General features: G+C 42.9%; 1 protein-coding gene across 2 annotated transcripts in view; it reads left to right on the top strand.

The window, feature by feature from the left end:
* Nucleotides 1–25,962, top strand: part of KDM4C (lysine demethylase 4C) — a 732,113-nt gene that overhangs the window by 489,923 nt on the left and 216,228 nt on the right. For both annotated transcript variants that reach the window (XM_077475057.1, XM_077475058.1), the window contains exon 14: nucleotides 24,464–24,677. In XM_077475057.1, the coding sequence (XP_077331183.1) occupies nucleotides 24,464–24,677 (214 nt within the window). The remainder of the gene's footprint in view (nucleotides 1–24,463; nucleotides 24,678–25,962) is intronic.

A 25,962-nucleotide genomic window follows, 5' to 3' on the forward strand; every position in this document is an offset into this window, starting at 1 on the left:
AAGCATTCAGCAGAGCCACTTGGAATAAATATGCAAACACCTTTTTGTACCAGCGTCTGGCCTTATGGGGAATTAAGTATGGCACCATCAACTGGTCGTTGAGGTCCACCCCTCCCATATTAAGGTTGTATTCATGGACAGAGAGGGGTTTCTCCACAACACCAGTCGCTGTTTGAATTTAGACCATCGTGTTTGCGTGAAGGGAGGACAGAACGAAAACATTCTTATTATCCCTCCACTTCACAGTGAGTAAATTATTACATCTCAATCAGGCTCTCTCCCCCAGCCTAAGACTGGAATCTGCAAGCCGATGGGGTAAGCCCCGGTGATTAGATCACACTATATCACATGCACCAATTCCTTGATTAAACAAGAGACTAAAAAGTGTCACGCTTGTGTAATAATTGTCTACATACAAGTGGTACCCTTTTCTGAATAAGGGTGACACCAAGTCCCACACAATCGTACCAGCACTCCCTATGTAATCTGGGCAGTTCTCCAGCTCTATGTAATTATCTCTTCCCTTCCCTTGTAAACCATGAAACTATATGTATAGCCTGTTGCCCTGTCACAGAGCTTATACATCTTGACTCCATATCTGGCACGCTTGCTGGGAAGATAATGTTTGAATGACAAGTGGCCAGAAAACCTAATCCAGGACTCAACACAGACAACTTGATCAGGAGTAAACAAGGCTGCAAAATGCTGGTTGAAGGGGTTTATGAGGGGTTGAATTTTGTTGAGCTGATCATATCCAGGGTCAGCCCGAGGATGACAGAGTTCATGGAAATTAAAATGCATGACCCGCAAGATCTGCTCGTATTGTGTCATAGTCATGGAGGCAGAGAACACGGGCATATGGTAAATTGGGTCAGTGGACCAATATGACCGCAACTCGCTTTTTTTAGTTTTAACCATGAGGAGGGATAGGCCCAGAAAGGGCATATAGTGAATTGGGTCTGTGGAACCAATATGACCGCAACTCACTTTTTTAGTTTTAACCATGAGAACAGATAGGCCAAGGGAGGTCTTAAATTCGGAGACCATATTAGGTCTCCAATCTCTGGCAAGGGCCAACTGTGGATTAGCGGTTGGCTCACAATAGATCAATAGAGAAGTACGGGCGCTGCAGAAGTAGTGGGCTCCCAATTTGGATTGGCAAATGTAGCAGGCAGGACACTATGTGCTCGACGGGCCTGTCTTTGAGTTCTTAGTGGTTGCGGTTCACTACTTGTGCTACCCACCTCACCAGCTTGAACTGCACTTAGGAGACTCTCCACATCACCAGATGCTAATGCAGTGCTGGATGTATGACCAGGATGTGCTAGGCCACTGGTGCTTGCCAGTTCACCAGAAGGATAAGGGGCACTAGTACTGGCTCTCTGCTTCATACGAGAGCCCTGCAGTTCTTGCACCTCAACAATAGCAGAACGGGATCAGGTACGCCTGACCTTGGCAGGGACCACTACTTCGTCATCAGAGCTATCTGTCAGGGTGCCGCTGCTGTCTACAGGATCATATTCTGAGCCTGAATGTGACAGGCGACTTCCTCTTCGCGCTCATCTGTCATGGTCAGAAACGTGTAGGTCTCTTCGCTAGTGTACCTTCGATTGGACATTTTGGCCTTTTAAATTTACTGGTACAACTAGCGAGACTCACAGGAAAAAAGAGCACCTGATTTTTAGTGACTGATTCAAATGCTACCAAAAGAACTGTTAGCATTTGCAGGGACCAGGCCTGACTCTGTGAACGCTGCAGTTATGTGTTTAGTAAGTGACAGTGATCGATTGATACTGCACTTGGGTGGGCTGGCCGGAGGGGCTAAACAAATTTTCTAGAAGGTAGCTAGGCTGACCCAGCTAAAAATGGGTTTTTGGGAACCCTAAACTACTGGGGACGCTAGTATAGATCTGATCAAATCAAAGATATTGATCCATTCACACTATACTACTAAGGAAGGTGTATGGTGCATGTGTGGGTGTTGGCGCTACTGTCACTAATCTGATGCTGCCTGGGGTGACGCAGACCCTAACTGATACTAAAACCTAAAACACACAAGCCAAATAAACCTTGCACCTCTTGGACTAACTTATATAAGTATAATAAACAAAACATAATATCTGATTGGATAGATTGATAGCAGCGCAGCCATTGGCTCCCGCTGCTGTCAATCAAATCCAATGATCCTGGGGGGGGGGGGGGCAGAGCCAAGCCCTGCTGTCTGTGCCAATAAGGAGAGTGCAGCTCTGACGGGGCACTCGAGAAGGAGGAGCCGCTGAGGGATCTGAGAAGAGCAGGATTGGGGCCACTGTGCAAAACCAACTGCACAGAGGAGGAAAAGTATGACATGTTTATAAAAAAAAGGGATTTAGTAACCCTTTAAAGTATATATTTGTGTATTATTTTACAATTTTAAGGTTAGTTCCAATTATGTCCCAGACATATTTATCAGTATTTACGATTATATTCTGTAAACATTCTGGGCGAATTGCCAAACTGTCTACAATTATCTTTTCTCGTGCTTAGTATTATAACCTAGAACATTCCTCTGTGTTGTCACATATTAAGACTGTTAGCTGAAAAGCAAATTTTAAAGAATCACTTCAAGTTAAGTTATAGCAAAGGACAAACTAAAGGCAGTGGTTAAGGGACACATCCTTACAGGGGGAAAAAATGATTTCTCCCTCACACAGACATTCTAAAGCTGCAGCTCATCTCCCTCGCAATGTATTCCCAAACTGCAGCATACATAACCAACTTGTAATAAAGGCTTTTCTCATAAAACGTTATAGAACTTTTGCCTGTGTCAGTAATTATAACCCTCTTATAACGTTATCCTTAAACCCACCACAAACATATAATAAAATGAAATACACTGAATCTTGTGTCACCAAAATTAAATAAGTGAAATATCACCAAGATTAAATAAGTGAATATGTATATCAATCCTATACAGAAAGAATATGTAAGAAAAAAAATTAACAGTGAGAAAACACAAAAAACAGTCTTCAGTACTAGTAATGAAAATACTGAAAGTGAAAGTTAACTCATCATGTGACCGCAAAAACGGTTATTAAACTTGTGTAGATGTTATAAGAAATACACATACAAAATGAATAAATCAAACAAAATTATAGACAGCAAAGAAAACCCTTTGGTAAAAAATAAGTTTAAAATGTCCATATAAAAGTCCTTAATTGAAGGAAAATGATAGTGACTCCACAATGACGAGGTGATGACAGACCATCCAAAATATTGTGAGTAGTGAGCACCTCCACCACAATTTACACTGCCGCTTACCAGAAGTGTATGGTTCTTTGTTATAGAGAACCATAAAACGCGAATGACTGATTCCCCCAGTCCAGGGTGTTCACAGGTGGATACAGGAAAAAGGGCACCTCTCTCAGCTTTCAAACAGTTCCTCTCATCAACGACCATAAAAGAGATATAAGGCTCGCAATAGTGTGAAACCCAAAACACTTTAATATAATAGATAAAACAAGCCAATTGCGCACTTACAAAATGTCAGTAAAAAGATCGCATGTCAAATTCGAGCCGGCCGGTCTCGATATAAAGCGCCCAATACTTCCGGGACAAACACGTGAAACGGTGACGTCAGGACGTCGCTCCTCCTCCCTACGCGTTTCGTCACTAAGGGACGTGGTCACGGGGTACGGGCGGCGTCCTGACGCACCGCTTAAATAGTAAAAACAATAACCAAGCCTCGGTCTGACCCCCGGAAATGAAGCGGAAGACGCCATCTTGGTTTGGGGAAAGCAACACTATCTAATGCTATGGGGCAAGGTACACCGACATATCTAGCAATAGAGAGAAGTAAAAATGATTGGACATCAAAACCCGATCTGTACACATTTAGGTGCTGATGGCAACACAAATCAGGTAAGAAATAAAAATATTTTTCCAAAGGAAGGATACCCAAAGGAATTCGCTTAAACAATCAAGATTTAACAAATATAGTTAAATCACACCTACAAAAAAAGTCTTTTTAAAAAAGTTTTTTTAACAAAAAAAAATAAAAATTCCATCATTGAAGTGAGATCAAACCTGCCAAAATAGAGTTTTCATGAAACTTCTATATGGAAGCACTAAATTAGCCCACTTGATCCAACATACCACATGGGTGGTCCGCAACCTACCAGAGGCCAGACCATTAGGCGTTACCTTATGCAAAACATCAATTTTACATACACAGACACCCAACATGTGATGATGAAAAAAAGGGGGATAAAAAAAATGAAAAAATATATAAAAAATATATATATAAACAAAATTAAAAAAGAAAATACATATAAATAATAATGAAAAAGGAACCAAAAACTCCTAAAATTAGATAAACATTGACAATGAAAACATAGAAATATATATATATAAATGTGGAACTATATATAAATATAAAGATAATAATGTAAAACATGCATTCCTAGGAATTATCAATGAAACAATTGACGTCAACATCGATATTAAGCCCAAAGGGGGTGTAGCTCTTTAGCTTATACACCCAGGCCATCTCTAGTCTAGAAATGCTGCAAACCAAACAACCACCCCTCCAATTTGGTAACAAAAGGGCATCGATAAGAGCCGTTAGCACCCTCATTGGTAGTTTTAGCCTTCAGTAAATCGACACGATTTGTGTTAATAACTTGATTTAAGGTATTATTAAGAAATTCTGAACTATACCCCTTGGCTACAAAGCGTTCAGTAAGAACTTCTGCTTGAGCTAGAAAAGTGTTATCGTCTGAGCAATTGCGTTTAATCCTAAGGAACTGGCTCTTTGGGACTGAGTCAAGCCATGATCTATGATGGCAACTGTCAAGAGGTATGTAGGCATTTCTATCGGTAGGCTTTAAATAGGTAGAAGTAATAAATCTATCTTCCTTGACAGAGATAGCAAGATTCAAAAAATGGATCTGTTCCAAACTCGCTTCGTAACTTAGGTGTATACCTCTATTGTTGGTATTTAAAAAATTCATATACTCAGATAAAGCGGATTGGCTACCATCCCAATGTCCAATCATTTTTACTTCTCTCTATTGCTAGATATGTGGGTGTACCTTTCCCCATAGCATTAGATAGTGTTGCTTTCCCCAAACCAAGATGGCGTCTTCCGCTTCATTTCCGGGGGTCAGACCGAGGCTTGGTTATTGTTTTTACTATTTAAGCGGTGCGTCAGGACGCCGCCCGTACCCCGTGACCACGTCCCTTAGTGACGAAACGCGTAGGGAGGAGGAGCGACGTCCTGACGTCACCGTTTCACGTGTTTGTCCCGGAAGTATTGGGCGCTGTATATCGAGACCGGCCGGCTCGAATTTGACATGCGATCTTTTTACTGACATTTTGTAAGTGCGCAATTGGCTTGTTTTATCTATTATATTAAAGTGTTTTGGGTTTTACACTATTACGAGCCTTATATCTCTTTTATGGTCGTTGATGAGAGGAACTGTTTGAAAGCTGAGAGAGGTGCCCTTTTTCCTGTATCCACCTGTGAACACCCTGGACTGGGGGAATCAGTCATTCGCGTTTTATGGTTCTCTATAACAAAGAACCATACACTTCTGGTAAGCGGCAGTGTAAATTGTGGTGGAGGTGCTCACTACTCACAATATTTTGGATGGTCTGTCATCACCTCGTCATTGTGGAATCACTATCATTTTCCTTCAATTAAGGACTTTTATATGGACATTTTAAAATTATTTTTTACCAAAGGGTTTTCTTTGCTGTCTATAATTTTTGTTTGATTTATTCATTTTGTATGTGTATTTCTTATAATATCTACACAAGTTTAATAACCGTTTTTGCGGTCACATGATGAGTTAACTTTCACTTTCAGTGTTTTCATTAGTACTGAAGACAGTTTTTTGTGTTTTCTCACTGTTAATTTTTTTTCTTACATATTCTTTCTGTATAGGATTGATATACATATTCACTTATTTAATCTTGGTGATATTTCACTTATTTAATTTTGGTGACACAAGATTCAGTGTATTTCATTTAATTATAATTTTTAGCGCAACCCACTCTTTTTTTATTTATTGTTGAATGTAGTATAACATTTGGGTTTGCTGCTTGTCTTTTTATTTTTATTTTACGATTGGACAAGCGCGTTTTTTTTCTCTTCTTTTCCACCACAAACATAAATTGCCAAACTCGTATTACAGTAGCATCCACTCTTAGCATTACCTTCTCTCTGTAATATTGTAACATTTACCACAGACAAAACAAATATACATTCCACAAAATCATCATCCCCCCATACAATTATCAATTCCTCATCATTAGCTGGCCAAATGGTCATGAAGATGATTTAGATTTGAACATACTGCCTGTATCTCAGCTCTTCCTCCAAACACGGTGAGTCGGCGTAATGCCAAAGAGCTTGATTTTGGTCTCATCTGACTACAGCACTTTCTCCCAATCCTTCTCTCAATCACTTAGATGTTCATTGGTAAACTTCAGATGGGCCTGTAGACACACCTCCTTGTGGAGGGAGGACCTTGCCGGCTTGCAGGATTTCAATCCATGGTGGAGTATTGTGTTACCAATGGTTTGGAGACTGTTGTCCCAACTCCCCTGAGATCATTCACAAGCTGATCCCTCACTTTTTTCATGATCATCCTTACCCCATGAGACAAAATATTACATGGAGCTCCAGACCAAGGGCAATTGACAATTATTTTGTATTTCTTTTCCATTTGCAAATAATCGCTCCAACAGTTGTTGCCTTCTCTCCAGGCTTCTTGCTGATGGTCTTGTAGTCCATTCCATCCCTGTGCAGGTCTACAATATTGTCCCTGACGTCCTTTGACAGCTCTTTGGTCTTGACCATGATGCTGAGGTTTGAATGGAAGAGATTCTGTGGACAGGTGTCTTTTATACACATAACAAGTTGCCATTAGGAGAACCTTTTTAAATTGACAGGATTAATCTGTGTATCACACAAGTGCATACTGTAGACAGTCTGTGGCAGCCAGAATTATTGGTTGGTAGGAAATCAGATACCTATTTTACTCACTTAACTGTAACCTAATTTATAATATTTGTATCGTGTTTTTTTTTTTCCTGGATTTTTGGTTGATATTCTCTCTATCATTTAACCACTTAACAACCGCCCATTGCCGATTAACGGCTTCAGGGCAGTTGTTTAACTCTGAGAGGCCGTTAATTAACGGCCTCCCAGAATTCTGCTCTCGCACGCCCCCTGGGGCGCGCACTCGAGAGCATCCGTGACCGCCGGGTCCACAGGACTTGGCGCATCACGAATCACGGTAGACGGCCGCTTGTCGCGGCCGTTTACCACGTGATCGCTCCGTCAAATGACGGAGTGATCACTTGTAAACAAACCGGCGTCATGTTATGACGCCGGTTCCTCCCTCCCCTCTCTGTACCGATCGGTACAGCGGAGGGGAAAGAGATCGGTGTCAGCAGCGATGTAGGCTGCATCTGCAGTGTCCAGATCGCTGCTCACCGAATTTAACCCCTCAATTCCCTGCCAATACTCTGCAATACCCTGCAATACTCTGCAGTACCCTGCCATTACTCTGCAGTACCCTGCCATTACTCTGCAGTACCCCCCATTACTCTGCAGTACCCCCCATTACTCTGCAGTACCCCCCATTACTCTGCAGTACCCTGCCATTACTCTGCAGTACCCCCATTACTCTGCAGTACCCCCATTACTCTGCAGTACCCCCCATTACTCTGCAGTACCCCCCATTACTCTGCAGTACCCCCCATTACTCTGCAGTACCCTGCCATTACTCTGCAGTACCCGCCATTACTCTGCAGTACCCCGCCATTACTCTGCAGTACCCCGCCATTACTCTGCAGTACCCCGCCATTACTCTGCAGTACCCCGCCATTACTCTGCAGTACCCCGCCATTACTCTGCAGTACCCCACCATTACTCTGCAGTACCCCGCCATTACTCTGCAGTGCAGTACCCTGCCATTACTCTGCAGTGCAGTACCCTGCCATTACTCTGCAGTGCAGTACCCTGCCATTACTCTGCAGTGCAGTACCCTGCCATTACTCTGCAGTGCAGTACCCTGCCATTACTCTGCAGTGCAGTACCCTGCCATTACTCTGCAGTACCCCCCAATACTCTGTAGTACCCCCCAATACTCTGTAGTACCCCCCAATACTCTGCAGTACCCTGCCATTACTCTGCAGTATCCCCCATTACTCTGCAGTACCCCCCAATACTCTGCAGTACCCTGCCATTACTCTGCAGTACCCTGCCATTACTCTGCAGTACCCCCCAATACTCTGCAGTACCCCCCAATACTCTGCAGTACCCGCCATTACGCTGCAGTACCCGCCATTACTCTGCAGTACCCGCCATTACTCTGCAGTACCCCGCCAATACTCTGCAGTACCCCGCCAATACTCTGCAGTACCCCGCCAATACTCTGCAGTACCCGCCAATACTCTGCAGTACCCGCCAATACTCTGCAGTACCCCGCCAATACTCTGCAGTACCCCGCCAATACTCTGCAGTACCCCGCCAATACTCTGCAGTACCCCGCCAATACTCTGCAGTACCCCGCCAATACTCTGCAGTACCCCGCCATTACTCTGCAGTGCAGTACCCTGCCAATACTCTGCAATACCCTGCCATAAATTGCCATACCCAGCCATACTCGGAGATACCCAGCCATACTCGGTGATACCCTGAAATACCCAGCCATAGACGCCCCCCACCCCTCACCGCCCTCACCGGTGCTTCTACCAACTCGCCAGTACGATCAAAGCCAGAATCTTTTTTATTTATTTTTATTTTTTATTTCAGGCTTCCCAGCCTAGAGGTGAGATGTGGGGTCATATTCACCCCCAGATTTCACTGTAAAGAGGACCTGTCACCCCATATTCCTATTACAAGGGATGTTTACATTCCTTGTAATAGGAATAAAAGTGATCAAAAATATATTTTTGGGGAAAAAAATGTCAAACTAAAATAAAGTAAAATGAACAATAAAAAAAAAAAAAAAAATTTAAAGCGCCCCTGTCCCCATGTGCTCGCATGCAGAATCGAACACATATGTAAGCCCCGCCCACATATGAAAACGGTGTTCAAACCACACATGTGAGGTATTGCCGCGAACGTTAGAGCGAGAGCAATAATTCTAGTCCTAGACCTCCTCTGCAACTCAAAATATGTAACCAGTAAAAAAAATTTAAAGCGTCGTCTATGGGGATTTTTTAAGTAGCGACGTTTGGCGCCATTCCACGGGCATGTGCAATTTTGAAGAGTGACATGTTCAATATCTATTTACTCAGCATAACTTCATCTTTCACTTTATGCAAAAATTGGGCTAACTTTACTGGTTTTTTTTTTGTTTTTTTTAAGCACAAAACTGTTTTTTCCCCCCAAAAAACGCGTTCGAAAAATTGCTACGCAAATACCGTGTGAGATAAAAAATTTGCAACGACCACCATTGTATTCTCCAGGGTCTTTGCTAAAAAAAAATATATAATGTTTTGGGGTTCTCTGTAATTTTCTAGCAAATAAATTATGATTTTTACATGTAGGAGAGAAATGTCAGAATTGGCCTGGGTGCTCCAGAGCACCTGATGGCGCTCCCTGCATGTTGGACCTCTGTATGTGGCCACGCTGTGTAAAAGTATCACACGTGGTATCGCCGTACTCGGGAGTAATAGCAGAATGTGTTTTGGGGTGTAATTTGTGGTATGCATATGCTGTGTGTGAGAAATAACCTGATAATATGACAATTTTGTGGAAAAAAAATCTTGATTTTGCAAAGAATTGTGGGAAAAAATGACAACTTCAAAAAACTCATCATGCCTCTTACTAAATACATTGGAATGTCTTCTTTCCAAAAAGGGGTCATTTGGGGGGTATTTGTACTTTTCTGGCATGTTAGGGTCTCAAGAATTGAAATAGGCCGTCAGTACTTCAGGTGTGATCAATTTTCAGATATTGGCACCATAGCTTGTGGACTCTATAACTTTCACAAAGACCAAATAATATCCACCAATTTGTACTTATTTTTACCAAAGATATGTAGTAGTATAAATTTTGGCCAAAATTTATGAAGAAAAAATTACTAATCTGCTAAATTTTATAACAAAATAATAAAAATTCATTTTTTCGCAGAATTTTCGGTCTTTTTTCTTTTATAGCACAAAAAATAAAAAACTGAGAGGTGATTAAATACCACCAAAAGAAAGCTCTATTTGTGTGAAAAAAAGGACAAAAATTTCATATTGGTCCAGTGTTGCATGACCAGTAATTGTCATTCAAAATGTGAGAGCACCAAAAGCTGAAAATTGGTCTGGTTATTAAGGGTGTTTAAGTGCCCAGTGGTCAAGTGGTTAAAATACACCTAGGATAAAAATTATAGACCCTTCATTTCTTTGTAAGTGGGCAAACAATAATTTTCTCCACTGTATATAGCAGGGGTCTCCAAACTACGGCCCTCCAGTTGTTCAGGAACTACAATTTCCACCATGCCTAGTCATATCTGTGAATGTCAGAGTTTTACAATGCCTCATGGGACATGTAGTTCCGCAACAGCTGGAGGGCCGTAGTTTGGAGATCCCTGGTATATAGTAATAATTGGCAGTAATGACCAAAACTATTCCATGGAAAGGTATTACTTTTTAGGGGAGATGGAACAGATTCATGGAGGGGCTTGGTCACTTCATATAAGGACATCCCTGTAGCATTTGATCAGCTAGGTGAAAACCATCCCTCGTGTACATTCTTAAGTGCATTGGGTATAGAGAAAAATCGTCCACCTTTAAAATAATTACATTTTGTTTCTTCGCAGCCTGAAATGAAGATACACAGATTTTGTTTTATCCTGCTGTGTTTACTTAATACGACTTATAACATCCAAGTGAAAGATGAAACCCCAACATGTCAGAAAAAAAAGGATCACTGAGTTGTAAAAAGATCACCCCCTCCTAAAAATGACTTGTACATGTAATCAGGTGTAGCTAATCACCTTCTCAATGGCACACAAAGCCATTTGACTTGCAAGTGTGATCAGCTGTGGTCATTTTGATTAGCTCTGCATGAAAAGAGCTTTACTGTGGCATTTCAGTCCCTGGTAGTGCAACTAAAGCAAACAACTGTGGGTGGCAAGACACTGTCAAAAAGATCTCCTGGATAAAGTTGTGGACAGACAAACATCAGGAGATGGATACAAAAACATTTCAAAGGCTTTCTCAATGCCTACAAGAACAATGAAGTCTATTAAAAATTGGAAGGTATTTGGTACAACACAGACCACCCCTTGATCAGGACGTCGCTCCAAACTGGATTAAAGAGCCAGGAGGAAAGTGGTCAGAGAGGCTACCAAGAGGCCTAGAGCAACTTCAAAGCAGTTGCGGGAATTTGACAGAGTGGTCCTTGTGTGTATGTGACAACAATATCACAAATTCTCCACAAATGTGGCTTGTATGGGAGGGTTGCAAGAAAAATGCCACTCCTCAAAGGCCACAACTTAGCTTTGTCAAAACGAACCTTGGAGATTCTGAGGCCACATGAATAAAGGTGTAAAGGTGTTATGGTCGGATGAGACTAAAATGTAATTATTTGGCCTCAACACCAAACAATATGTCTGGCTAAAATACATCAAAATAACACTAGTACTACAGTAAAGCATGGAGGCGGTAATATCCTGTTATAGGGGTATTTCTTTGCAGCAGGGAATGGAGCACTTGTCAGGATAGAAGGGCAAATGGATGGGGCAAAATACCATAAAACTCTTGAGGAAAATCTGCTGCCCTCTGCCAGAAAGTTTTCAATGGAAAGAAGGTTTTCCTTCTAGCATGACATTGACCCAAAACGCACAGCAAAAATGACCACACAGTGGTTGAAGGAGACCACATTAAAAATCTGTGGCATGATTTGAAGACTGCAGTCCACAAATGGTCACCATCAAATTTAACTGAACTTGAGCAGCTCTTTAAAAAAGAGTGGCAAATATTGCAAAGTCTAGTTGTGCAACGTTTGAGACATATCTCAACAGACTAAAAGCTGTAATTTAAAGCAAAAGGCGATTTAACAAAATACTGACAAAAGGGAGTGATCCTTTCTCCAACTCGGTGATTCTGTTTTTGTTGGAGTTATATCTTTCACTTGGATGTTAATACAGCTGGATGTGTCTGTCTTCAATTCAGGCTGCAAAGCAACAAAATGTGATTATTTTAACCACTTAACAACCAGCCCATAGCCGAATGATGGCTACAGGGCAGTTGTTTAACTCTGAGAGGCCATCATATGATGTCCTTCCAGAATTCTGCTCTTGGGGCACCTGGGGCGCGCACTCGAGAGCATCCATGACCGCCTGGTCCACAGGACCCGGCACATCACGGTAAAAGGCCGCTCGTCGCAGCCGTTTACCACATGATCGCTCCGTCAAATGATGGAGCGATCACTTGTAAACAATCTGGCGTCATGTTATGATGCCGGTTCCTCCCTCCCCTCTCTGTACCAATCGGTACAGTGGAGGGGAAGAGATCGGCGTCAGCAGCACTGTGGGCTGGATCTGCAGTGCCCACAGTGCTGCTCACCGAGAATTAACCCCTCAATTCCCTGCCAATACTCTGCAATACCCAATACCCTGCCAATACTCTGCAATACGCAATACCCTGCCAATACCCTGCAATACTCTGCCAATACTTGCCAATATTCTGCAATACCCTACAATACTCTGCAATGCCCTGCATTACTCTGCCAATACTCTGCAATACCCAATACTCTGCCAGTACTCGCCAATACCCTGCAATCCCCAATACCCTGCAATGCTCTGCAATACCCTGCCAATACTCTGCAATACCCTGCCAGTACTCTGCAATACCCAATATCCTGCCAATTTTTTATTTTTTATTTTAGGCTTCCCAGCTTAGAGGTGAGATGCGGGGTCTTATTGACCCCATATCTCACTGTAAAGAGGACCTTTCATGTCATATTCCTATTACAGGGGATGTTTACATTCCTTGTAATAGGAATAAAAGTGATCAAAAAATTTATTTTTGGGGAAAAATAATCAAAATAAATAAAGTAAAATGAACAATAAGAAAAAAATAAATTTTAAAGCGCCCCTGTCCCCATGTGCTCGCATGCAGAAGCGAAAACATACGCAAGTCCTGCCCATATATGAAAACGGTGTTTAACCACTTCAGGACCGCCGTATTGCCAATGTACGTCAACACAATGGCACAGGCAGGCATAATCACGTAAATGTACGTGAATGCCTTCTAGCGGGTGGGGGGTCCGATCGGACCCCCTCCCGCTAGATACGGCGGTCCCTTTCGGTGCCGGAGCGATCGGCGATGAGGGGATGGCCGTTGGTTTCCGCCCATCCCCTCTCGATCGCTCCTGGCCAGTGACGAACTTCCTCCCCTGTGAAAATGTAAACACAGGAGGAGGAAGTGATGTCACACTCCTCGTGGCGGTCTTTTTGAACCGGACAGCGAGGAGTGAAGACGCAAGTAAGTGCACCAACAGTCCACTGACACATAGGTACACACAGGCACACATTTCACCCCAGTCACCCCCCGATCACCCCCCCGATCGGCCCCCCGCCCCCCCCAGTCACAGTGTCACTAATGCAGTGTTCATTTATTTATTGATCACTACATTTAGTGTCAGTTGTGACTGTAAAAAGTGTCAGGGCAGCTAGTGTTAGGCCCCTTTAGGTCCAGGGTAGCCCCCTACCCCCCCCTAATAAAGGTTTAACCCCTTGATTGCCCTCCCAGTTAACCCTTTCACCCTCTTTTACCAGTGTCACTAAGCGATCGTTTTTCTGATCGCTGCAATAGTGTCACTGGTCCCGCTAGGAAGCTAGTTTTTTTTTAGGTTCAACGCCAGGTTTTTATACCGTTAGGTACCCCGATATATAACCTAATAAAGGTTTTAACCCTTTGATTGCCCCTAGAGTTAACCCTTTCACCAGCGATCGCTGCATAAGTGTCACTGGTGACGCTGGTTAGCCAGTTAGTTATTTAGTTATTTAGGTTCCCCGTCAGCTTTTTATAAAGCTTCAGGTACCCCCATATAAATACCCAATAAAGGTTTTAACCCCTGATTGCCCTTAGTTAACCCTTTCACCAGTGATCACCGTATAAGTGTTACGGGTGACGCTGGTTTGGTAGTTCGCTTTTTATAGCATCAGGGCACCCGCCATTTATTACCTAATAAAGGTTTAACCCCCTGATCACCCGGCGGGTGATATAAATTTGGTTTTAGGGTCAGAAAGGGTCTGCGTCGCCCCAGGCAGTGCTAGGTTAGTGCCAGCACCGCTAACACCCACGCGCAAAGCATACACCTCCCTTAGTGGTATAGTATCCGAACAGATCAATATCTGATCTGATCAGATCTATACTAGCGTGCCCAGCAATTTAGGGTTCTAAAAAAACGCATTGTTAGCAGGATCAGCCCAGATACCTGCTAGCACCTGCGTTTTGCCCCTCTGCCCAGCCCAGCCCACCCAAGTGCAGTATCGATCGATCACTGTCACTTACAAAACACAACACACATAACTGCAGCGTTCGCAGAGTCAGGCCTGATCCCTGCGATCGCTAACAGTTTTTTTTGGTAGCGTTTTATACAGTCGCTGACAGGCTAGGTGCTTTTTTACCTGTGAGTCTCACTACTGTACCCCTAAATTTAGAGCCCAAAATGGCAAAGCGAAGGTACACTAGTGAAGAGGCCTACACGTTTCTGAGCATGACAGATAGTGAAGAGGAAGACACTGATCTGTCAGAATCAGGCTCAGAATACGAACCTGTAGAGGACAGCGCCTCCATGTCAGATAGCTCTGACGACGAAGAAGAGGTCCCTGCTATTGTCAGGCGTACCCGACCCCGATTTTCTGATGTTGTTGAGGTGCAGGAACCGCAAGTCCCTCGTATGGAGTATAGAGCCAGTACTAGCGCCGCTCATCCTTTTGGTGAACTGGCAAGCACCAGCGGCCTAGTACACCCTGGACGTACATCCAGCACTGCAGTATCACGTGGTGACGTGGCGAGTCCCATAAGTGCAGTTCAAGCTGGCGAGGTGGCAAGCACAAGTAGTGTCCCGCTGCCACCAAGAAGAAGAAGACAAAGACAGGCCCGTCGTACCCATAGTGCCCTTCCTGCAGAATTCGCCTATCCCAATTGGGTGCCCACCACTTCTGCAGAACCCGTACTTCCCCCATTCACTGCCCAACCCGGTATTCAGGTGGATACAGATGATTTTACGCCACTCGATTTTTATTCTCTGTATCTCACGGAAGATCTCTATAGATCTATTGTGGACCAAACCAATTTATATGCTGGTCAACGCATCGCCGCTAATCCCCAGTTGCCGTCTCTTGCCAGAGATTGGAAACCAGTTACGGTTTCCGAATTTAAGTCGTTTCTGGGCCTTTCCCTCAACATGGGCACACATAAATTTATGCGGATGCGGGCTTATTGGTCCACGCATCCGGCTGACCACATGCCCGTGTTCTCTAACTCCATGCCCAGGGCACGATACGAGCAGATCTTGCGGTTCTTGCACTTCAGTGACAATGAACTTTGTCGTCCACGTGGAGACCCTGAATACGATCGGCTCTACAAAATTCGGCCCCTCATAAACCACTTCAACCAACGTTTTGCAGACTTGTTTACTCCCCAAAAAGTTGTCTGCGTTGATGAGTCCCTGGTTAAGTTTACTGGTCGCTTGTCATTCAAACAGTACATTCCCAACAAGCGTACCAGATACGGGGTCAAGCTCTATAAGTGCTGTGACAGGGCCACAGGCTATGCATGGAGCTTTATGGTTTATGAGGGTAAAGATAGTTACGTAGAGCCGGAGAACTGCCCTGATTACATAGGAAGCGCTGGCAAGATAGTGTGGAAATTGGTGTCACCCTTATTCGGAAAGGGGTACCACTTGTACGTGGACAACTATTACACCAGCGTGCCACTGTTTAGTCATTTATTTGATAATCAGATTGGAGCATGTGGCACCATGCGACCTAATCGCCGGGGCTTTCCCCAGCGGCTTGTAGATTCCCGTCTTAGGCTGGGGGAGAGAGCCTGCTATCGGTGTAATAATTTGCTCGCTATGAAGTGGAGGCATAATAAGAATGTTTTCGTTCTTACCTCCCTTCATGCAGACACGACGGTCCAAATTTCTACGGCGACTGGTATTGTGGAGAAACCCCTCTGTGTCCACGAATATAACAAAAATATGGGAGGGGTGGACCTCAATGACCAGATGTTAGCGCCGTATCTAACTTCCCGTAAGACCAGACGCTGGTACAAAAAAGTGTCTGCTTACTTATTTCAATTGGCTTTGCTGAATGCTTTTGTGCTATACAAAGCTTCAGGCGGAACATTAACCTTTCTTTTCTTCCAAAGAGAGGTTGTCACAGAGCTTCTGTTTCCAGACGGTTCTGTACCTCACCATTCCCAACCAAATGCAGTAAGCCGGCTGTATGAGAGGCATTATTCTTATGTCCTCCCGAGTACCCCTACCCAACGAGCCCCCCAAAAAAGATGTCGTGTCTGTAGCAAGCGCGGATATAGGCGTGACACCCGTTCTTATTGTCCACGCTGTCCTGGCAATCCTGGTCTTTGTCAGGGTGAGTGTTTTGAACGCTACCATTCACTAGTGAAGTATTAGCGTAGGGTACAGCATTTCACAGGCTAGGCACACTTACACAGGGTCTCCCAAGATGCCATCGCATTTTGAGAGACCCGAACCGTTACAGTTACAGTTTACAGTTCAAAAAAAAGTGTATAAAAAAAAAAAAAAAAAAAAGTAAAATAAAAAAACCAAAAAAAATATAAAATATAAAAACCAAAAATAGTTGTCGTTTTATTGTTCTCTCTCTCTCTCTCTCTCTCTCTCTCTCTTCTCTCAAATTTTTTATACTTTACTGTTTACTGTGTTATTGTTAACCATTTTTCATGTTTTCAGGTACGCCATTCAGCTGCAGCGTGGATCTATTTATCTTGACAGCAACAGCGTTTGCTCCCACGATACATAAAGCCGCGACTCCAGTGCTGTAGGAGGTGATTTCACCACCACAGTTAAAAAAGAGCATATATGCCGAAGCATGGGGGCATAAGGGGTGGAGGAGCGATTTTGCTCCTAATGCCGCGTACATACGGTCAAAATTCCGACGGAGGGCTTGCCCGTGGAAAAGTTTGAACATATGTACGCAGCATAACTTTTTTGCGGGAGGATGCCCCCATGCTTCGGCATATATATATTTTAGGCACAGGTTGTGTTAAAAAATGTTTTATTTTTTACTGTTTTTTTTGGCAATTGCTTTGCAGGTATGGTATGGTAAGGTTTTACTGGGATGTTACTTTGTTTTAACGTTAACCATAATTTGCTTAGCAGGTACGCCATTCAGCTGCAGCGCGGATTTATTTATCTTGACAGCAACAGCGTTTGCTCCCACGATACATAAAGCCGTGACTCCAGTGCTGTAGGCGGTGATTTCACCACCACAGGGGTGGAGGAGTGATTTTGCTCCTAATGCCGCGTACATACGGTCAAAATTCCGACAGGGGGCTTGCCCATGGAAAAGTTTGAACGTATGTACGCGGCATAACTTTTTTGCGGGAGGATGCCCCCATGCTTCGGCATATATAAATGGTGCATGTATGTCCATCATTAGAAGTGGGTGGATGAAGGGAGGTATCTAATGGTGGGCATACCCACCGATCAATCTCTTTTTTTTCGTTCAGACAACATGACTCTCAGTAAATAGCTTGGGGTGTCTACTTTCCAAAATGGGGTAATTTGGGGGGGTTTTGTGCTATTTTGGCATTTTATGGCCTTTGCACCCTTAGAAATCCTGAAGGTGGTGATTGGTTTTCGGGGTGCCGTACGCGACTAGACTCCCAAAAAGTCCCACACATGTGGTATCCCCATACTCGGGAGAAGTAGCTGAATATATTTTGGGGTGCAATTCCACATATAACCATGGCATGTGTGAGCAATATATCATTTAGTGACAACTTTTTGTACATTTTTTTTTTTTTTTTTTTTTTTAGTCATTATTCAATCCCTTAGGACAAAAAAAATAAATATTCAATGGGCTCAACATACCCATCAGCAGTTTCCTTGGGGTGTCTACTTTCCAAAATGGGGTCATTTGGGGGGGTTTTGTGCCATCTTGGCATTTTATGGCCGTCAAAACTGTGATAGGTAGTGATAGGTAGTGAGGAGTAAAATAAAAAAATTATGCCCTTAGAAATCCTGAAGGCGGTGCTTGGATTTCGGGGTCCCGTACGCGGCTAGGCTCCCAAAAAGTCCCACACATGTGGTATCCCTGTACTCAGGAGAAGCAGCAGAATGTATTTTGGGGTGTCATTTCACATATGCCCATAGCATGTGTGAGCAATATATCATTTAGTGACAACTTTGTGCAAAAAAAAAAAGTTTGTAATATTCCCGCAACTTGTGGCAAAATATAAAATATTCCATGGACTCAACATGCCTCTCAGTAAATAGCTTGGGGTGTCTACTTTCCAAAATGGGGTCATTTTGGGGGGTTTTGTGCTATTTTGGCTTTTTATGGCCTTCGAAACTGTGATAGGTAGTGAGGGGTGAAATCAAAAATTTGCACCCTTAGAAATCCTGAAGGTGGTGATTGGTTTTCGGGATGCCGTGCGCGACTAGACTCCCAAAAAGTCCCACACATGTGGTATCCCCGTACTCGGGAGAAGTAGCGGAATATATTTTGGGGTGCAATTCCACATCTAACCATGGCATGTGTGAGCAATATATCATTTAGTGACAACTTTTTGTACTTTTTTTTTTTTTTTTTTTGTCATTATTCAATCCCTTAGGACAAAAAAAATAAATATTCAATGGACTCAACATACCCATCAGCAGTTTCCTTGGGGTGTCTACTTTCCAAAATGGGGTAATTTGGGGGGGGTTTGTACTGCCCTGCCATTTTAGCACCTCAAGAAATGAGATAGGCAGTCATAAATTAAAAGCTGTGTAAATTCCAGAAAATGTACTCTAGTTTGTAGACGCTATAACTTTTGCGCAAACCAAAAAATATACGCTTATTGACATTTTTTTTACTAAAGACATGTGGCTGAATAAATTTTGCCCTCAATGTATGACTAAAATTTAGTTTATTCGATTTTTCTTATAACAAAAAGAAGAAAATATCATTTTTTTTCAAAATTTTCGCTCTTTTTCCATTTATATCGCAAAAAATAAAAATCGCAGAGGCAATCAAATACCATCAAAAGAAAGCTCTATTTGTGGGAAGAAAAGGACGCAAATTTCGTTTGGGTGCAATATTGCATGACCGCGCAATTACCAGTTAAAGCAGCGCAGTGCAAAATTGGAAAAAGACCTCTGGTCCTTAAGGTATTTATTGGTCCGAGGCTGAAGTGGTTAAACCACACATGCGAGGTATTGCTGCGAATGTTAGAACGAGAGCAATAATTTTGGCCCTAGACCTCCTCTGTAACTCAAAACATGTAACCAGTAAAAAAAATTAAAGTGTCGCCAATGGGGATTTTTAAGTAGCGACGTTTGGTGCCATTCCACGAGTGTGTGCAATTTTGAAGAGTGACATGTTGGGTATCTATTTACTCAGCGTAACTTAATCTTTCACATTATGCAAAAACATTAGGCTAACTTTACTGTTTTGCTTTTTTTTTTTAAGCACAAAACTGTTTTTTTTTTCCCAAAAAAAAGTGTTTGAAAAATTGCTGCGCAAATACCGTGCATGATAAAAAAAGTTGCAACGACCACCATTGTATTCTCTAGGGTCTTTGCTAAAAAAAAATATAATGTTTTGGGGTTCTATATAATTTTTCTAGCAAATAAATGATGATTTTTACATGTAGGAGAGAAATGTCAGAATTGGCCTGGGTGCTCAAGAACGCCTGATGGTGCTCCCTGCATGTTGGGCCTCTGTATGTGGCCACGCTGTGTAAAAGTCTCCCACATGTGGTATCGCCATACTCAGGAGTAATAGCAGAATGTTTTTTGGGGTGTAATGTGTGGTATGCATATGCTGTGTGTGAGAAATAACCTGATATGACAATTTTTTTGGGGGGGGGGAATCTTGATTTTGCAAAGAATTGTAGGAAAAAGTTACAACTTCAAAAAACTCACCATGCCTCTTACTAAATACCTTGGAATGTCTTCTTTCCAAAAAGGGGTCATTTGGGGGGTATTTGTACTTTTATGTCATGTTAGGGTCTCAAGAAATGAGATAGGCCGTCAGTCCTTCAGGTGTGATCAATTTTCAGATATTGGCACCATAGCTTGTGGACTCTAACTTGCAAAGACCAAATAATATCCACCAATTTGTACTTATTTTTACCAAAGATATGTAGTAGTATAAATTTTAGCCCAAATGTATGACATAAAATGACTAATCTGCTAAATTTTATAACCGAAACGAAGAAAAATTCATTTTTTTTACAGAATTTTCAGTCTTTTTTCTTTTATAGCACAAAAAATTAAAAAAACAGCAGTGATTAAATACTACCAAAAGAAAGCTCTATTTCTGTGAAAAAAAAGGGCAAAAATTTCATATGGGTACATTGTTACATTCAAAATGTGAGAGCTCCGAAAGCTGAAAATTGGTCTAGTTATTAAAGCGGGAGTCCGCCGGGACTCCGCGTTTTTTTTTTTTTTTTTTAAAAGCCAGCAGCTACAAATACTGCAGCTGCTGACTTTTAAATAGTGACACTTACCTGTCCAGCGCGCCCGCGATGTCGGCACCCGAAGCCGATCGCTCGCTCGTGCCGCCGCCATCTTGGGTATGGGAATCAGGAAATGGAGCTTTTCGGCTTCATTTCCCGGTTCCCTACTGCGCATGCGCAAGCCGCGCGGCGCAATCCGGACGGTCCCCGCTGCCTCTGGGAGCTGTGTGTTTCCCAGCAGGCAGCGGGGCACTTGCTGAAGGGGGCGGGCGCTTGCGGAAAGGGGCGTAACGTACGCCCCTTTCCGCAGAGAGCTAGCCCGGAAGTGGGTGCAGTTACCTGGATTATCCAGGTAACTGCACCCCCCTCCCCCCTGAAAGGTGCCGATTGTGGCGCCGGAGGGGGGGGGATTCCGATGAGCGGAAGGTCCATTTTAGGGTGGACCTCCGCTTTAAGGGTGTTTAAGTGTCCAGTGGTTAAAGGAGGATGTTTCTTTTCTATAACCACTGTATTAGCAAGCCATGGTTAGGCAAACATTACAATTTCTCCATCGACAAGGAAATCTCATTAACCACTTCAGCCACAGATGAATTTACCCCCTTCCTGACCAGAGCACTTTTTACAATTTGGCACTGCGTCACTTTAACTGGTAATTGCGCGGTCATGCAATGCTGTACCCAAACAAAATTTACGTCCTTTTTTTCCCCACAAATAGATTTATTTTTTAATGTTATTTGATTGCCTCTGTGATTTTTATTTTTTGTGATATAAAGATTGAAAATTTTGAAAAAAAAATTTCTACTATGTTAAAAAAAAATTTTTAATAAACTCAATTTTAGTCATACATTTAAGCCAAAATGCATTCAGCCACATGTCAATGTCAACAAGCTTATATTTATTTCTAAGGGTGTCGTTTTTTGCTTTCACTCCTCAATACCTATCACAGTTTTGAAGGCCATAATATGCCAGGATAGCACCCCCCCCCCCCCCCATATGACCCCATTTTGCTGATAGGCATGTTGAGTCCATGGAATATTATATTTTATATTTTGCCACAAGTTGTGGGAGAATTACTTTTTTTTTGCACAAAGTTGTCACTAAATGATATATTGCTCAAACATGCCATGGGCATATGTGGAATGACACCCCAAAATACATTTTGCTGCTTCTCCTGAGTACAGGGATACCACATGTGTGAGACTTTTTGGGAGCTTAGCTGTGTACAGAATCCTCAAACCAATCACCGCCTTTAGGTTTTCTAAGGGTGTAAAATGGTGATGTCACTTCCTCACTACCTATCACAGTTTTGGAGGCCGTAAAATGTCAAGATAGCACAAAATCCCCCCAAATGACCCAATTTTGGAAAGAAAACACCTCAAGATATTTGCTAAGCGGAATGGTGAGTATTTTTCAGATCCTTCCAAGTTGCAAGCCGAGTTACCCAGTGTGCTGTGAATGAAATATATCGTGCCTGCAAATGCTTGCTGGGCCACTTGTCAGCAGTAATGTGGACTTTGCGGCTCACTACCTTGCCCAACGATGCCACAACATTGCCTTTCATGTGATGGTACAGATCTGGAATGGCCTTACATGAAAAGAAATAGCGTCTGGTAACCTTTTATTGTGGTGCAGCACATTCTGCAAATTCACAGAAGGGGTTAGAATCCACCAGACAGAAAGGAAGAAGTTGTAGAGCCAGCAACTTTGACAAGCTTGCATTTAGATGCTGGGCGTGTGGGTAGTGACTGCAGAGAAATTTGACTGCTGTAGTCTACAACTGGTGGTGTTCTACTGGCAGATGTGCTACAAGGACCTGGGACCCCCTGCACTATAACATTATCCCTGTCAGTGGAGGGTGCTGAGAGGTCACGAGGTATAGCAGGGGTCAGAATTAGGTGACTGAGGAGGAGGAACAGCCCTTTTGTGTGGCTTTAAGGTGCCCTTGCCAATGGGCTGAGTGGTGGGAGGTTAAATGTCTGGTCAAGCATGTGATACCCAAATGGCTGATGTTTTTGCCACATTTGAGACAAAATTTTCAAATTACAAACGTGCAGTCAGCTGCACGTGCTAAAAAAGGCCTAGGCAGCTGAGATGTGGGAAGTGGGTCGGGAGATGATGGATCCACAATGTGATGGAATAGGGTGGCTGCTTCCTACTCTTCCATGATAGCTGCCTCGTTGGGGTTGTGCCTCACCCCCTTTCCTCCTCTGCTCTATCTGGCACCCAAGTTATGTCCGTGAACTCATCATAATTTTCTCCATTCCCATTGCCACTGGAAACAACTTGGCAATACGCTGCAGCTGGGGGAACATGACTGCCAATTTGTCTACCAGTATTCTCCCCTCTCTGTTGGCCTATGTTCCTGCCTTTCTCAACCTCAGAACCAACATCTGAATCAAGTAATGGCTGTGCATTGTCAAGGAGCAAGGGGCTGACCCCGTTTTCAAATAATTCCGCTGACTCCTCCATGCCAGATGCTGGGGCTATGGCAGGAATAGCTGTGGACAAGGAGGCAGGTTTAGACACTCTGGCAGCTGCAGTGGACTGCACACTAGTCTTTGTTTGGGTGATGGAGGATGAGGATGGTTTATTAAGCCAACCCACCACCTCCTCTGCATTCTGTGGCTGGATAGCACAGGCAACATCACTAAACAGAGGAAATGATGCCCTGCCTGAGGTTTCCCCACATCCACCTTTGCCTGTGGACACATACCCTGCTGGCCCCCCTCACAGTACCATGGGAATCTCTGCCTCCTCTTGTCCTCCCAGGCATGATTGGGGGGGGGGGGGGGTGCTTATTAACAAAATGTAATAAAGATGTGGAAATGTGTACGTGGATGCACTTTAATCAATGGAAAGTGGTGTTTGGTGCACTTTAATCTGAGTACTCACTAAACAGACACACTCCACTGATACACTATAATATACTGTAGTAAAACTGCTCTGACGCACTGCAATATACTGCATCAAACATGCACTAACGCACTGAAATATACTGCTTTAAGCTAGCAGTAACGCAATGAAATATGCACAGTTAAATTTGGCATAATGCACAGAAATATACTGCGTTAAACGCGCACTAATGCACTGAACTATCCTGCTGTAAACTTGCTCTGACAAAATAAACTGACACTAATGTAAAAATGAATGGTCACTACACTCACACTGACTGAACTATCACTAAATTCACACTAAACTGATATTCTACACTGACAATAGTATTAGAATAGCACGCAAACTGTCTAGTAGCACTGAACAGAGCCTTGTTCTATCTATCTCCACGCTGATATCACACTAAAAAGGGCCGCTATTGAAAGAATAATTTTCTAGTGTGGGGCGGGACTAAGCAATGAGCCATGATTGGATAGAGTCATCATGACAGCATCCAATCATGGCTCTGACAGTGCCCTATGCCCTGATTGGGCAAAGCTTTCATTGCTTCAGAAAATCAGGGATTCCAATGCACTGTGCCCCCGGTGCAGTGCATTGTGGTCATTCAGCAGACTGAACAAACGGTCAAATGCCCTGATAATTCTGGTGTATTCCTCAAATGGGCGAATGGCCAATAATCGCCCCAAACTCATGCTCAGGCTTAAGCGTTCACCCATCCCTACTTGTGATGACCAGATGTTCAGGGAAGCAGCATTGAGAGCAGGAGCCTTCAGCATTGAATGTTGTTAACTGCAGGTGGTAGGATGAGAATTTTTAGCATATAATTTACTGGGGGATCTTTATTTTATTGTGCTCAGTGTGTTAAGGTAAAAAAAAAAACCCTAAAGGTACTTTTTTTTTTTTTGTTTTTTTTTAGTCAGAGACCTATAACGACGATGTTCAGACTTATTGGGACACAGTCTCGAGTGAAATTCCTGCAAAGGAGCAAAAAACAAAGCCCCTGATCCCAGAAATGTGCTTTATAAACAGTGAAGACAACACAGAATATTCACCGACAAATACCTTTATTGATGATTATGGCAGAAGTCAGCTTATTACCTGCACTAAATGTTGTGTACAGGTTCATGCAAGTAAGTATATATTCTGACAAAAAAAATTTAATTAAATAATGCAATAGACCCGATTTTGGTTCCCAGTTTTAGCCATTCAAGTCATGATTTCAAAACTGGTGTCCATATATTTTAACATGATCGTTTTTAAGTAGTTATATTAATAGTATAGGTACTGTAAATATCTCCTAAACGAGCACCATTTAGGAGATATTTACTATATATGCAACCGGTGACGTCATCAGCGAATGCACTCTGAGGGAACCGCCACACGGGTATGCGTGGGAGTGATGTCATTGCGGCTCCTGCCAGTTACACAGCCGGAGTCCTCAGACCTGGAAGAAATAAGGGTGAAGATGGAAGTGGCCTCCAGCAGTGACATTGCATTGCTGAAGGTCTTCATTTTCAGGTAGGTTTCACCTGCCTTTACCTTGCAGGTAAGAAAAAGAAAGAAAAATTGCCCAGCGCTTCACAATCACTTTAATACTACGTGTAATCTTTTTAATGAATGAACAACTGGAATGTTGATGGATTTTTCTTGGACGTAGGAAAATGTATTCATAGACCATTGAGTTATGCTCCAAACTCCAGGTGAATGGACACATTGACAATTAGCAAATCTTGACTCAGCTTTGTATAACCTCACCTGCTGCCAGCATTGTGTTTTGGTTGTGTGTGTTTTTTTTGCTAGTTTCTGTAGTTGATGGACATAAATATTTTGTTTTCTACTTTGATTCGCTACATAAAGATTTACAGCAGCTCCATAAAATACAGCACATGCTGCATGTGGTCAATGGATCTCTGAATTCCAGGTACTGGGACATTCATTGGAAGCCAACCTTTACCCTTGGTTGGTACTGTGAATATTGAACCCTTTCTAGGCACAGCATGAGCATGACATAGCTGAATCAAGGTGGACAGGCTTCCTTTCATTAACTCCTTCCTTAGTCAACACACCAGCTTTAGCTCCAATGCAGTGTCTTTTTTTTTTTTCTCACACCTTCTGGGGTCCCTTCCTCTGGGACCTTTATTTTCTGAATAGCAATTTTCTGCTGCAGGTATTTACAGCAGTGCAACCAAAAGCAGTGTAGGTCACCATCACCTCAGAAGCTACCTTGTGAGATTCCCTTCCACCCTATTTTGGATTAAAGGAGGATGGATTCAATGAAGTGCATGCCTCTGTCATGGAAGAATCCTGTGAGGAGGATGCTCCGGGCTCTAATATTTCCCAAAAGAAAGGTCCTCATTGAATTTGCTCACAGAGGTGGTCCATAAGTAACTAAAGCTGTCATTGCCAGAACCCTCA

Source organism: Lithobates pipiens, unplaced genomic scaffold (genome assembly GCF_037356315.1).
Source record: "Lithobates pipiens isolate NorthernLeopardFrog02 unplaced genomic scaffold, aLitPip1_a1.2 Scaffold_13, whole genome shotgun sequence".
NCBI classification, from domain to species: domain Eukaryota; kingdom Metazoa; phylum Chordata; class Amphibia; order Anura; family Ranidae; genus Lithobates; species Lithobates pipiens.